This window comes from Chaetodon trifascialis, chromosome 10 (genome assembly GCF_039877785.1).
Source record: "Chaetodon trifascialis isolate fChaTrf1 chromosome 10, fChaTrf1.hap1, whole genome shotgun sequence".
In the NCBI taxonomy this organism is placed as follows: Eukaryota; Metazoa; Chordata; class Actinopteri; order Chaetodontiformes; family Chaetodontidae; genus Chaetodon; species Chaetodon trifascialis.
This window is the reverse complement of record NC_092065.1, coordinates 2,806,293-2,821,311: the sequence shown is the minus strand read 5'-3', so window position 1 is coordinate 2,821,311 and position 15,019 is coordinate 2,806,293. Positions and strand designations below refer to the sequence as shown.

The 15,019-nt window shown below is 43.5% G+C and overlaps 1 protein-coding gene across 1 annotated transcript in view; it reads left to right on the top strand.

Annotated features, from left to right (window-relative positions):
- Nucleotides 1-13,630, top strand: part of lrriq1 (leucine-rich repeats and IQ motif containing 1) — a 31,805-nt gene extending 18,175 nt beyond the window's left edge. Inside the window, exons 17-26 of the mRNA XM_070972590.1 lie at nt 349-474; nt 804-893; nt 1,829-1,962; nt 2,278-2,349; nt 2,432-2,517; nt 3,298-3,399; nt 8,378-8,492; nt 9,687-9,747; nt 10,350-10,470; nt 13,471-13,630. Coding sequence (XP_070828691.1) covers nt 349-474; nt 804-893; nt 1,829-1,962; nt 2,278-2,349; nt 2,432-2,517; nt 3,298-3,399; nt 8,378-8,492; nt 9,687-9,747; nt 10,350-10,470; nt 13,471-13,601 — 1,038 coding nt within the window. The 3' untranslated portion in view covers nt 13,602-13,630. The remainder of the gene's footprint in view (nt 1-348; nt 475-803; nt 894-1,828; nt 1,963-2,277; nt 2,350-2,431; nt 2,518-3,297; nt 3,400-8,377; nt 8,493-9,686; nt 9,748-10,349; nt 10,471-13,470) is intronic.
- Nucleotides 13,631-15,019: the final 1,389 nt, after the last annotated feature.

The window sequence follows — 15,019 nt, the reverse complement described above, 5'->3', positions numbered from 1 at the left end:
GTGTGTGTGTGTGTGTGTGTGTGTGTGCGCGCGCACGTTGGGGGTACAGGGTGATTAATCAGATTCCAAAGAAGTGCGGTAGTAAGAGTTCTAGGATTCCTGCTCAACTTGAAGTGAAGTGTGCCCCCCCTAACCCACTGGGAATTGGAGGATTTAGAGGCACACTGGTGCTCCATTTGTCTCGGAACAGCCCGGAGTCACACAGAGTTCAGACACCAGAACACTCAGCAATTAAAAGAGAGGTTAACATGTTTTATCTCTCTAATGGGACAACACACAATATTTACGTTTGCCTCGTGACTCATGGAGCCTTTTCTACTGTATCATTTCTTCTTTGGGTACCTCCAGGCATTTTGGAGGGGCTGCACTGTGAGGAGGAGGCTTGCATCTGCTCTGGCTGCTGTCAAATGCCCTGACAGTGAAGAGGATGACACCTTTGAGGAGGTGGACGTGGATGAATTTGTCTTAGATGAGGTATGCACACAAATTCATGTGTTCTTCTCTTTCACGCTTCAGTAATTCCCCAAGTCTCGTCCTATCAGGCTCACAAACCTGCACTGTGTAAAAATTCATAAATGCATACCTGTGCTTTCCCAACATTCGCTCTGTACACACACAGTCCTACACACACAGTCCTGCACACATGCATCACATCACAAAACACACCCACAAATATAACACTACGATTTTTTACATCATTTACTGTACTATGTGTTTGCTCCTGAAGGCTCTCGTCTTTCTTGTTCCTCACTTGCTGATGTCCACAAATATACGTATAAAAAATCTTTTTCTTTGGAAAAAAGGCGGCGCTGGACAAACAATGGACATTGCCGACTTCTGAGAACTCACCTCCCAGATGTTTGCCTGTGTCAGAGCGGCTACAGTCTCTGAAGGTAAAGTGACTGTCCCAAGACAGTCTGTAATATTTTTAAAACCTGCTGGACTACTGTGAAAGTGGCAAGTGGATTTTGGGAATTACCAGCCCCCATGTGAAGAGTTATTTTCTTGCCTTGTCCCTTTCTCATCTTGGTTATCGTTCCCTCCAGGATTTGTCTCACTCTCCCTGATTGATCTTTAAATTTATTCTCTTGAAAAACAAGATTATTTGCTGGAGGGCTGAGGGGGGCTCTGCACCAGCAGATGTCATTTTTCACGCTGGTGGACTGTCGTCCTGTTTTTTTTTCCCCTTCATTTACCTCTCGTTGGATCTTTTCTTTGGAGCGTGCTCAGCGCTGTACATCATGGTAGTCGGTGTAGGCCAGCTGACGTGGTGCAGCTGCTGTTGTGCTGCCTCAGTGTGTTGACACTGAAGTACACATCAAAGGCAAAGGATGAACAATTTAACGCTGACACAAAGAGAAAATGGGACCTGGAGAGTAATTAAGCTGTTAGTTTGACTTACATATGAGCATTCCTTGAGAGTGAAAGTCTGCTCTGGTTAAACGTGTAAGCCAAATACCTCAAAAGAAAACATGCACTTGAGTTAAATTTGACTGGACATTATTCTATACATTATATTTCATTTCCCAATCTTTACTGATGACTGTCTGTTGTCTAGACAAAGCTTAAACTGGATTTTTCCATTTAGAGCTCCAGCATCAAAACCTTGTGAACACACCTCAAATGAGGATTCAGTTTTTACTCAGGCACCTGTAAAGCTTCCTAAGTTAAAATTGAAAACCAAATTCAAGAACTGCTCCAGGAAATGGAAAAAGAATTGTGAATTAGACTTGCTGAGAGATTATAGACTGCTGTAAATAATTTTGCTATCAAACTCAAATAACATGATAAGAGCTGCTGTTGACACTGATTCATGTAGGAATTTCAGCATCCTGAGCCCTTACCTGAACCCTCCCAGCACATACTCCCACCACCGCTTGAATGGAGGTCAAAGCAGGCCTGGGTGGCTGGAGAACAGGTGGACTCTACTGGGCAGAAAGTTTCACCAGTGAGCTGCAACAGGTAGGACAACCCACAGCCTAATTACTCATTTACTTTTAGGGACTAAAGCTTGTTTTCTGTTTTTTTTGGCCTCCGTGTTGTATTCATGTGCCCTGTACTTCATGTGTGCTGAACCCACATCTGCATAACCAATTGCCCACTGAGGACAAAGTTATTAATTGATTGATTGTTGAATCCACTTTGTCTAAGTTTCAATCTCAGGTAATGCAGCCTTTAAGCAAAACACTGAAACCAAACAATGTTGTGACAGTGTTACATACAGTACAGTATATATGATGGTATATTAATTTTTTTGGGGACAATATCTGATTTCAGAAGCAAATCTCCTGCCTCAGCCTCAGCGGCCAGCGGTCTCTCTGAAAGATCAGAAAGGATTCTGGAAGAATGGTAAATCCCCATCCCCATCTCTGCATGTGTTTTGCCATGTTTGGGATTTTCGGTGAGGCACGTATGTCCTTGTTGTCTCTAGGGGCTTCACTCACCGCAACACGGCTCTACTAATGCTCAAGAGAGCTCAGAAGATGAGGTCAAAGAAGCAGCAGAAGGAACATCAGGGTAAGTGTAGAATAGTATGGGTCAAGATATGTATTTGAACTTTGTTTTGATTCTAATTACCTTTTTTCTGGCACCTGCATTGTAGCAAAATGCTGAATTATGAAGATTATGAAGACTGATATGGTCAGAAGCTCTTCTTGTTTCCTTCTTGAATATCACACTGCAGAGAAGGATCTTGGAGGACATAAATTCATTTCCTGAAAGGGAAAAAATCCACTCTAATTTTTGCCTTTTTTCATTCTCGTCTTTGTTTCTTCAACTGTGCTTCGGCTGCAGCAAACCTTTCCACCTCGTGTACGTTAACGAGCCATAACAGACAGCAGAAGCCAGGGCCTGTCGCTTCTTATTGGGCCTTATTTGAGAACCTGCAAAGGAAACAACGATTGCCAAGAAGCCTCTTGACAAGTCGCCCCGTGATGATTTTCATTCCGATTCACTGTAGTGGTTGAGTGCGGCTGCAGTGAAAGGTGACCTCACCTCTGCTCTGCTCCAAGAAACAGTAGTCCTTCCATGGTTATCATGTCACGGCCATGTGCAGTAGAGGGAGGCTGCTCTTTGATCAGAATTGCAAGTGCATGATTCCAATAGCGGGGCTCTTGTCATCTTGCTCCACCGACACACAGGTCTATGTCTGCACTAACTCCTGATGGCATCTGCCTCAGTGGTACCAGAACGCTGTACTAATATTTTCCGAATGTTTGGTTCTGGTTTTCTGCTTCCAGTTTTTTTAGGTCTGCCCTGTCCTTCTCTGACCTGCTTACATACTCTTACTCTTTCCAGATCCCTCCGTCCACCTGGCCTTGTTCCGGAACTGCAGTTACCAGCTGAGTCCAGTCGAAGCACGGAAAAGGCAAACACAACACAACAGAAATACTCTAAAAGGTAGGACTTGCTACGCATTTGGTAACTGTATAATGACACCTGTGAAAACGACGTCTTTTCCTGAAGAGTCTTTCTTGGTCTGGCATGAGCATCTGTGCAGAGCAGAGCTATACATTTCACAGGAAAATATGATTATACAACTTTATTATTATTATTTTTATAGCTTGGCCAATTATTTCTGTCAAGCCGAATAACTGCTGAGATCTGGCGACACAGTGCCATCACGATACTGAAAGTCTGTCGTGTTTCTGAACAAGAAACCTCAGCAGTGAGCGGTCAGACCTGGTGTATACGGTTCATGTCAAAGCAGCACGTACAAAAATAAAGATTCAGGTTGTATGAAATCAGAATTTCTCTTTAAATTTAGGTGCAGTGTACCGTCTTTCTGTGAGTGGTTTCACGTCGTCGTTTTAACTTATCACAGGTGACAATTTTTTTTCTTCTTTGAGACTTCTTTCGTATTGTTATGGATAGTTGAATAATCCTCAAAGGAGTTTACAAGTTGACTGTTGTGTAAAATAGTTTAATAGTCGAAGACAGGCAAATGTCTGTGGCCTCCTGCCCTGAGGTGGAGAGATGATTTGGCATTGTGACGTCCACAGCCAGACTTAAAAGGGAGGGAAGAGCGGGAGGGAGGACGGGGGGAGTCGGCTTTTATCATGAGGGCCTGTCTCCATCTTTCCTCTGCACCCCACCCCCACCCCCACCCACCAGGGTCAAGGCCTCACATCCAGAGAGAACGACACTCGCGGTCATCCAGCAGTCAGACGGACGCTGTAGCAGCAGTGTTTGCCAACAGGCAGCGGAGTGACCGGCCCCTCTTTGGTCCAAGTCCAATGTTGCCATAAGCATGAAATACCCCTTAATTAGCTGTGGAGAAATATGATATGTTTGCTTGTCATTTCACGTTTCAGTTTGACAAAAAAAGGACAAATCGTACCTTCAACTTTGGGATGTTTTTTGTTCCATTTGATCTCCTCTGGGTGGATCGCTTTAGTGATTTGTTTGCAGGATAGATGTGAAGCAGTCCCCTTGTTTCCCTTCAATCAGATTCAGTCCTGTATAGCCAAGAAGCAAGCAAAAACTTATTTCAGTGTTTTCAAAGACTGTGAAGATTTTTTTTGTCATCAGCCAGTTAATTGCCAAACTTACACAATGATTGACCAACAGTCTTACGTATTTGGTTGATGCCGGTTGATTTTTTTTCCGACTAATGAACTTTTGGCCAATCATTAATTTGTAACATGAAAAATTGACACTGACAGTGGAATCGTGTCTGAGCACAAAGCAGCCATGGATAAGCTCTCAGCCAACTGGCAGTGGAGGACTGGCTCCATCCAAATGACCTATTAAATTACAACAATATTTCCAGTTCTGTTTCTTTCCAGTATCCTTATCTCTACTCTCCACCCTTGTCTTGATAATTCATCAAACAGGACTGGTGTTCTTGAGCAATGGAGTGAAGCTACATCAGCTGATAAAGTAATGGGGGTCAGTGGTTAGGACATCACCCTTCCCTCTCTCATTCTCACTTTCGTCGTATCCTCATTCGGTTTTCTGATCAAACTCAGAGGGATCCTGTAAAATGTGTAACTTTAACCAGCTTGGTCGTGCAGGAGACGCTCCTGCTGCCTTTTTACAGGGTGACTGTGTGGCTGTGGCGACGCTGGCGTCAGAGCTGCTGCGTGTCGGGAACTGGCTCATGGTGCTGTGATCCTGGGTGTCTGTAAATGGGCCAAAACCTCTTGCTCCCCTGGTCCTGACCTGGGGAAGGCGCCCCCTCCTCCGGATCCATCCCCAGTGCCCGGGGCCTAGCCAGCCCAGCCCGGCCCAGCCAGTGCTCCCCGACAGGGGCTAACGTTTCAGGCTTTGAGTCAAGCTCCTTCTGGAGGTGATTAGCCCCAAACCCATGACAGATTCTTTCCAAGATATCCAACGCGGCGTGTTTATTTTATCCGGGCTCTTTGTGTGGATGTGCTGGACATGAGTAAGCCACTTGAAATGGGTATCGGCTTACATACCCAGAGAGGGAGATAGAGAGGGAGAGAATGGAGCAGAGCCACAAGACATTTTCTTTTAAAGGCAAAAAATGTAGAAATACAGTTTACTTTTTTTAGATGGTTTGTATCGTCAAGTGTCTGTGTGCCGCAGATGTCGGAGATGTTGTATGCCTCCAAGCGTTTCTCTTTGTTTCTCCTCTTACTTTCCACCGCCTTCCACTCAACCCCCCTCCCAGCACACACACTCTTCCAAGCTCCTTCTTCCATCCAAACTGAGAGCCAACCCCGCCAAACATCCGTCCTCATGTCAGAGGGACATGAGGGTATATATTTTTATTTCAGGCTGGAACCCTTACCTCCTGAGCACTTAACTCGATTTCACACTTCAGGTCATCTACAAAGTCCAACTGAAACGCAATCATCTTGTTTATTATCCCTCATCCAAACTAACTTAATGTCAGACTATTTACCACCATTCATGTGCATTCAATTTCTCCCCCGTAATCTCAGAGCTTCTATTTATGTGAGACAGTGGAGCTCTCTCTTCATTGTATATGTTTAAGATGCATTGGCACTCACAGAGACAGACACCAACCTAAAAACACAGAATTAGGATCCTCAATTTTCAGAGACGCTCTGATCTTCTTCCACTCTGCATTTGCCATGAAAACAGGTTTCTTAAAACGGTTTTCATGATACTACACAACACAACACAACACAAGGTAGGGGTTAGCCTTAGCCTAGCTATTTTAAAGTCTTATGGAGCGAGTTTCAAGTCTGTCAGAGAAAAGTGTATGATTTCACGTGGTTTATGGCAGATCTAACACAAGCAAATAGCAAGCTAAGTCTCTGAATGCTAACCATTAATATGGCAGCATTTGAACATTTTCTTTTCAGCTTTTACGGTGTTGACAAAGGTTCATTAAGATGCCCACGACAAATGATTAAAGGGTAATTTCAGGTCATATTTGGGCTTTTGTGTTGATAGCTTAAACAAATTGAAAGCTGAGCCTTGTTTTGAAGAGACATCATTCAGTCCACTGCGGTGGTATACACCATTCTTTCCTTTCGTATGGTGTATTACTTCTCGCCTCTCTCTGTGACAGCAGGCTTCTCTTCTCTCCTTCAGGCCCACTTTTGCCTTTACGGTTGGTCAGAGCACTAGTTTGCTTCAAGCGCACTGAGACCTTGAAGTTCATCCTCTGTAAACATCTCTTACAGGCTGACAGTGCTTCAGCTTACTTGCTGATTCATCATGCTCACTGTAGTTTTTCTGTTCAATGCGGAATTATTACCCACATTTCAAGTGGTTTACAGTCTGCTTGTGTTTCTTGTCCTCTCCTGGGCCCACATCTCAGTGTGTGTCCCTCAAGGTGACTCAACTGTTTGGGATGCTCACCCACAACAGCACCAGGTCATCAACTCATTCACGGCACCATTTCATTTCTTATTAAGGTCTGCATTAGTCTTGATCCATTGCCTGACCTTGTGTTCTTGGGAGCCTCCAACCTTGTCAAGAAACAAAGTACCAGCATCGTGTCTCCTGCAGACCTGTTTGCTGCAGGCCAAAGTCTCCACCCTCCTCCTCCTCTCCAACTCTGATTTTAAGTCAGAGTCCTCCACTCCTCAGCAGAGACGAGATCACTTAATGTGCTTTAGAGCCCCTCTTAACAGGCATGACTCCTACAGGCCCCCTCCTGATGTCCTGGAGGAATAGTGGAGGGGGATTTGGGAGGTTGGAGGGGGTTGAATGGGTGGGTGGGTGGGGTGGGGGGGTTAGTGAAAAGTTCAGAGGGGAAAAGGGACAGGAAAGTCTCTCCATGCTACTGGAGTGTAACATAAATGTGAACTTTTCCCTTTTTGTCAATCTTTTATCACCGTACATACTGAAAACGTGTTCTGGGACCTTCTGGGATGTCAGATTTATTGTCAGTCTTAGCAATTTTTGATCCATCGATACTGGTTCCTATCACATGACATATATGAAAACTGTGAACAGGCAGTATAGAACCCTTGTTGGGATCATGAAGTACCATAATACTGTAAGTGCAGTGCATGAACATGTTGCTGTCTTAAAAAACATTTCTCTAAGGGCTTTTCTGGACTGCCTGTGCCCCGTCTCTCTTTCTCTGTATTTTCAGCTTTGGGAAGTGCGAGTAGCCGTTTCCTGGCCTTTGCTGCCCCGGGGGAAGCATCTATCACTTGACATTTTTAGTGGGGCTTCTCAATTAACCCATGAAAACTGTAACGCTTTTTTTCTCCTTTTTACAGCTCAGCAAAAGCAAGTAAATGGCTTAAATAAATGCATCATTAGTTCCAGCATTGGGCTGTCAAAATTCATTATCAGTTTACACCCATCTATGGCGGCATTACTGTCAGCACAACATAAATGTTTACTTTGAATTACGACGTTATTATGGGATTTCAGCATAACTCGTAAATCAGCAGCCTTTCAGATTTTGCTTTTTAACAAACTGCTGGAACACTGCTTGGATTCAATTTTGCAAAGAACCACAGGCCCCAACAATTGTTGGAAGAAAGCAGATCCTCTCCTGTTGCATCTTTCAGCGACTTTAAATGTATTATAGTAATGCCCCTGACTCCTCCAAACAAATACACCACCTTAAGCCCAAACATAAACACTGGGAGCTTTGACCACTTGATCACTCCCAGTGCTGGAAACCCTGGCCGGCTGTAATTACACTGAAGCATGTCAAACCTTGCTACAGATCAGGCCCATGAGCTGTTTATTTGTAAAGCTTGTACTTTGGTGAGCATCTGTTAGCACAACTCCTTCGATGCAGTATTGATTGCGCCTCTTTGTAGAAACACGCAGCCCTCACCCCAACTTTCGCTGATTAGACAGCACACTCTTCCTTTGCAACCCCTGTCATCAAGAAAGTTACTTAACTGTCAAGAGGAGCTGGAGGAAAAAAAAATGCCTGCGACATTCATCTGATGTTTTCTGTCGAGTTCAGTTTGCGAGGCCAAGCTGGGTCTTCAGCAGGCGGAGAAGACGGAGCGAGTTAAGCAGGAACGAGCTCAGCAGTGGCTGCACACCCAGGCGGCTCACTTCGACAGGGACTCAGAGAGGTGAGGCGCTTAGTGTTGCTCATGAGGTGGTGTTGGTGGTACGCTGTGCAGCTAAAATCGCTTTAAAGGGTTGTTTCACCACATTGAGCCCCGGTAATATCACATGCACATAGTTTTGCTTGTATATGCTCAGGTTTTGAAATATCTGTCTGTGATTTCACAGTGGGGTATGTGGATTATCCAGACTCTTTGCTGGGGAATTTTATTAAAATCAAACATCACTGCTGTCAGCAGCACAGATTCACTTCTGTTGTTCTGGGAGGCGGCAGAAATCTCAAAACCCGGGCAAATAAAGCCAAAAGCCATTAGAGGTAATATGTTTTTTTGTAATTTGTGTAACTGATCCTTTAATGCGCTGCATCCTTTCTCCAGATGTTTTTGAAAACAAGACAATATTCTGCTTGGAATAATAATTTGTGTATTACGTTTTTACTTTTCTTAAAATGACATCTCTTCCTTCTCCCTCATTGAATCCAAAATCCATGAATATGCCAATATTGAGTTTAACTTCTAAATACAAGATACCTCCCACTTCGTTGAAAAGTCCATTCTTAATGGGAGTGTATGGAGATGGTGCTTCAAGTTTTCCACATCACAGTTGTGTAAGATAGACTACAGGACTGATCGGCTTCCAAAACTAGGTGTGATGTCACAAACTGATGTTCATATAAAGTCAGATTTAATGTGAACACAGAGGAACTTTCCCTCCTCAGCAGATGGATTTGAAATCAGCCTTCCGGTCTCAAACTCTGCACATACATCATTCTGCACAGTGAAGGTCAAACATCCAAGCAAAGTAACACAAAGTAAAACAAATATTTTGAGTTGATTTGAGTGATCACTGGATTTATTTATTTTGTTTGATTGCTCACACTTGGACTTAATTAGTTAATAATTTTAAGTGTGGTAAAATAAAATTATTTGTACAGTACTGATTTTTTTTCAGTGCTGACACTTCAGTATAAACACTGTGTATTTAAACACATACCAGCTGAGAGCATGAGCATGCAGGCCTGTGCTAAACCCTTCCTTACAAATAGACATTAAGGTTATCATACATGGCATCAGTGTTTATTTTATGATATGTCGGAGGTAATTGCATAGAGCTGAAGAGGGGAAACTGCTGAATTGATCTGAAATATGCAGAGCGCTAACAGCCCAAATGTTTGGGCCTTTCTGTTATCTTATCCTCAGTGTGCATTTTTTACCGGAGATCAGCTCAGACATTCTGAATGGAGGCAGAGTGCAGCTCATGGTGAGTACACTCCCCTCCCGTTTTCCCCTGCGCTTCATTGACTTTGCAGAATGACAGTGAATCTTGATTTGAATCTTTTCTGGGGGGCAGTTGGCATGCATATGAAGGCATCCTGTATTTACATTCACCAGTCAGAGCCGCGTCCCGTGCTGTAGGTTCCCTCCCCTGGAGCCTGTCTCATCAGCTTCGGTTTGAGGGAGGCATGGGGGAGGTGAGTCTGAGGTTCAGCTCCACAGTGACACTTTCAATTGGATCAACTGGCTGCAATTTCTTCATTTTACTTGCAGAAATCCCAGTGTCACTTTGGAGCAGTTTGCCCGGACCACAGAACGATACTGATGCTCGTGAGGTCTTTGAAGTTGGAAACTGCAGGTCTCCCTCTGCTGTTATAGAGCAGTTTGAGTTATGATCACTGGCAAGAGGAGCCGCCCACTCCCTCCTGTTCCTTAGATATGTTCAGACTGCAGAGCCGCCGCTTATTGAATGTTTTTCAAAATGCTGGACTGCTTGCATGAGACGTGTCATGTTGGGCCTCAGTGATGTGTGTGTGTGTGTGTTTGTGTGTGTGTGTGTGTGTGTGTTTCTGTGTGTGGTGCGTGCAGGTGGACCCAGGATATGCTGATCGTCTACATCACGCCAGTGGATTGTGTGCCAACAGCAGTTTAGCTGCCCAGCCTTGCAAAGAGAACAGTTATCCTCGCAGAAACTCTTTGGGTCATGCAAGTGAGTTGTGTGAACTTCACAGACGTCTTTCTAACCATAATCACTCTGTTACTGGGAGTTTTTAACTGAACTACAGTAAATCATTTGTGTCACTGACTCTGTTTTTAACGTTCTCTCACAATCACTGGGAATCCACATAAATGCTAGTAGAGACATTTCCTGCAAATGCTTAATTTAAGTATTATTTATGGATGATTGAACTGATATTTCTAAAAATATTTCTTTGTTTGTGACAGAAAATTTGGCAACAGAAACTCAACAGTAACATAAAAATACTCTTCACAAAGCTAACAGTAATAATGAAGAGCAGCAAATACCCAGTACCAGCTTTATGCAAATTTCAGGTAACGGACACATCAGTATTCCTGTATGTTTGTAATGATAGATGGGTCAAAGTCAAACTTTATCTTTGCATCTTTGTACACATGTGTGTGTATATACTTGTATGTTAAGTGCATGCACAGCTGTTTCTCTGTTTGCATCCATGGACTCTGGGTCACACAGACCTGAGTGCGCCAAGCCAGGGATAAAGGCTGCTGCTTATTCAGCCCAGACTGAATCCACCGGTCGGCTGCTTCGGGAGGGGAGGGGAGCCACAAGGTCGGGCCGGGGACAGAGTGCCGCGAATTTCTCCCCTGACAGGAAACGGGTAGAAAGAGAAAAAAAAAATCAGCCCTTTCAGCGGAGAATGACTGGCCCTTCTGTCAGGAGACATGGGGCTCAGGAGTTTGAATGACAAAGATACCACTGACAGGCTGAAAGCAGATGACCACTTTAAACAAGCTCAGGAATCCAAGTGAAGGAGAGCCCTGTCCCCGTTAACGAAGCCAAATTGGATTCTGATGACGATTTCAGAATGATATCCACGAGGTGCAGCAGCAGCGAGTGTCGTCGGACTAAGCAGAAAGACTGTTGTTCTCCTCAGGAGGACGGCCGAGAGAAAGAAAGCTTCTTTGTCTGCACTTATGAAAACGCCACTTATTGAAATTGTCTCGGACAAATTGAAATATGAATGTATGTGTAAGGCAAGAGCATTTCTCAAAAAGCCAATTAGATAATTCATAAACTTGGAGAGGGCATCTAATGGCCTCTGTGGTACATCATCAAAAACTCAGCGTATCAGAGGAAAGGGTTATTTTGGTGAAATTGGGGAATCGGGAAATAAGAATGCAGCTTCTTTGACAAAAATCTTTTGATGGTCAAGTCAAATTAACAGAAAGCAAACTTTATGTATCAGAGAGTTGTGTGTCCTTTGCCTCTGAAGTGGCGTACATACATCAAAGTGAAGGATAAAGTGAGAAGGTTCACTTAGTTTGCCGGAGCAGTAAAGACTACATGAATACTCTATAACCTACTCTATAACCTACTGCAATGCGATACTCACCACTTGCTGGGACACTGCCATAAAACGCGTTTCCAGGCTCACAAAATATTTTCATTACATGTGCAGAGGAAACCACTTAAGTTGCATATCTGCTCCCTCAATTCTGTCCACTGCTCAGCTCTAATAGGAGTAAAATGATTGAAAACAATTTGTTTGGTCACAGCGGTTGGGTCAGATGTGTGGCCATTTGTTTATCTCTGTACATTCAATAGCTCCACTGCACTACTTGCATTGAAATTGGCAACATGTGCGTCAGGTTTTGCGTTCTGTTTTTGATTTGGGACAGATAATTGGACAAAAGTCTTTAATAAACTAAATTCAGCCACCAAAGCCTGCCTAACATTTCTGAAAATAAACACAAAAAGACCGTGGTGGTTTATCTCTAAACTACATTACACAAACCACGAAGAGAGGAAAATCACAGCGTTACATTACGGACATGACTTAAATCAAAAAGTAGGATTAGGTATGACTTGTGAGTGGATGGATATTCTATACAGCGTGCCAGCTGTGCAGACATTTGGAGCTGGGTCAGTACCTGCGATGCATCCCAGGCCCCCCACCTCCTCCAGAGCCCTCCCCGCTGTTCGGCTCCCTGTGTGGGGCGGCCGTGGAGACTGCAGGCCTGGGCTCTACACGTGGAATGCATCATGCCCGGTAGAAGCGCTGCCTTTGTTCTGTGTGTTTGAAAAGCTTTGTACTGATCCCCAGGTGAAATGGAAGGGCCTCTGATACAGAGCGCAGTGCTGCTGGGAGACGCAGCACACAAGCACGAGACTTACCTGCTCAGATTTATGTCTTCACAGTGAGATTTAGTGCGGACTTGTCTTTAGTGTTGTCAGACGAGAGTTTAAGTTGTGTCTTACAGTATAGTGAGAAGTTCCAATAAAAGCCTCCTTATTATCATTTAATATAAAACAATGAATAGTCAACCTTCACCTCATTCATTAAAACTTTTAGATTTCCTGATATGACTTTTTAAATACTGAATTCATTCCAAGTCAAAAGTTGCACATCTCTTGTCGTGCGCTTTGACTGTTCGCTGTTGAATAAAACAGAAAAGCTTCAACATTTAGTTTCCGCGTTCAGCAGTTAATAATTAGACAAATGGCAATGCTGTTTATTTGGCTGGTTAGTAAATAATGAGACCAACTGCAAAAGCAAATTTCCAATTTATGTGTTTCATTTACCATAAATGTGGATTTCATGTATTGCACAACATCAGATTTACATGATGGATAATGCCCTTTACTCCATGTTCATTATAGAGAGTTCATGAAAGGCAACGTTTTTTTGTTTTTTTTTGGAAGGTATAAATAGATCTTCCTCTAGAAACCTGTTTTATGATATTGGGTATTGATAAGCCATGTCATCAAGAACCACAGAACGCCCTGAGCAGACAAAGAGAGCAGACCTGGTCAGCAAAAATCCAGCGAATTTAAAGTGAATTAAATTGACACGTGACTATAAAATGGAAGAACAACACAGGAATGCTGAGCATCAAATACATTATTTACATAGCACAAATGAATTACCACTTCAAATCCATGAAGGATTAATTGGGTCGTTTTACTGACAGTATATACTATTGACACAGTTTCCCTCTATGTCTCCAGGAGAAGAAGTTCCATCTCTGAAGCCAGTCACGTCCGCTCCGTCAAAAAAGGAGCGCATATCCTTCCGAGACAACCTCGTCCAGTTGAGTGGCGGCTGGGGAGGGGGCAAGAAGAGGAACAAGTACAAGTAAAACTCGAACTCTCCTTCAGGAGCAGAAGAGGGATCTCTGGTTCAATATACAGGAGACACAGACACATGCAAACAGACAAACTCTTCTCACTTTCTCACAGCTTATATTTTCTTTGTTCTGATGCATATTCATAGAAAGAATTCAACATTGCAAAATATATGTGCATTTACTTAAGAACAACATATATTTATGCTTCCTTTGGATGCAGCATCAGGCTAACAACAACATGTCTCCTGGTACAGTATCAACATATTTTCTTGCAAAAAACACAAATACAATGAGTTTTAAACCGATAGATTTCAGTCTCACAAGCTACCTCATCCTTCCATGAAGAAAGACTATTTTTATTTCTGATGCTATTTTATCTTCTGCGTTAAAACCCCACTGCAGCTGTTCTTCTTAAACTGAGCTGAATACTTGAGCTCCCTCTCCTGAAAATTAATTAAGCCCAATAGGACCTGGACCAGCCCAAATATCTTCAGGCACTTCCAATATGTTGATTCTGCTCAAGTGTCACTGCCTGAACGTGATCGCAGCCAACCAGCAACAAAACACGTGGAACAGAATCACAGAGCTTCAGCGAATGGCATGCTTCATATGCAAACAATTCCAGGAAATAAGAACTTTGACCTTTAATACCTGTACATTCACATTTTATGGTTGCTGAACGGTTGTTTCAGTGCTGATCTGCTCTCTTGATAAACAGTATAGTAATTATAGTTTGTAGTCGTTGGAAGAGACATGCTTTTTCCGCTTCTGCTGCGGTGTCTTAAGAGTAAAGTTTAATAAAGCTCAAGTGCACTTTTCCCATTCTGTGGCTATATTTAGCGCCTTCTCACCAACAGCGGGCTTGAAATTACTGCCTTTATGAGCCGGGCACAAACATTGGTGTTAGAATTAGAACGATGTTTTCTTTATTTTCAGTCGTGGATTATAACGGCCTTGTCTGTGTATTTGAATTTGGAGAGCTAAGGCGTCCGTCTGCAAACACTGCCGTACCGGAGGCTGTGAACCTCTCGGAGGCTTGGAGGGTTCCTTGCTGGTCCACCGCCTGGAAATGATAACTTAATGAATGTCAAAACAAATAGTCGGAGCTGCAGAGTGGCTCCCTGGCAGGAAATGCATGTCTGTCTATTTACTTCCCTTCTATCTTTCACTTGCACATGTCTGGAGGGTGTGTTTTGACTGTACTCGAGCTGGTGGGGATTTTTGTCTTGGAGAGCGACGTATGCCAGAGATGTGGTGGTCCTGCCCACTTGGGGGTTGTTGTGAAACCCAAGAGCACTCTTCTCCCTCACGCTCTCTGGGGGATGTCAGGGGGGTGGTTCTCTGTCATTATACAGCCGTGATGCTGGAAGGTTCTGATTTTTATTATATACAACATGAACAGACAGGTGACATGAAAGCAGTGTGCAGGC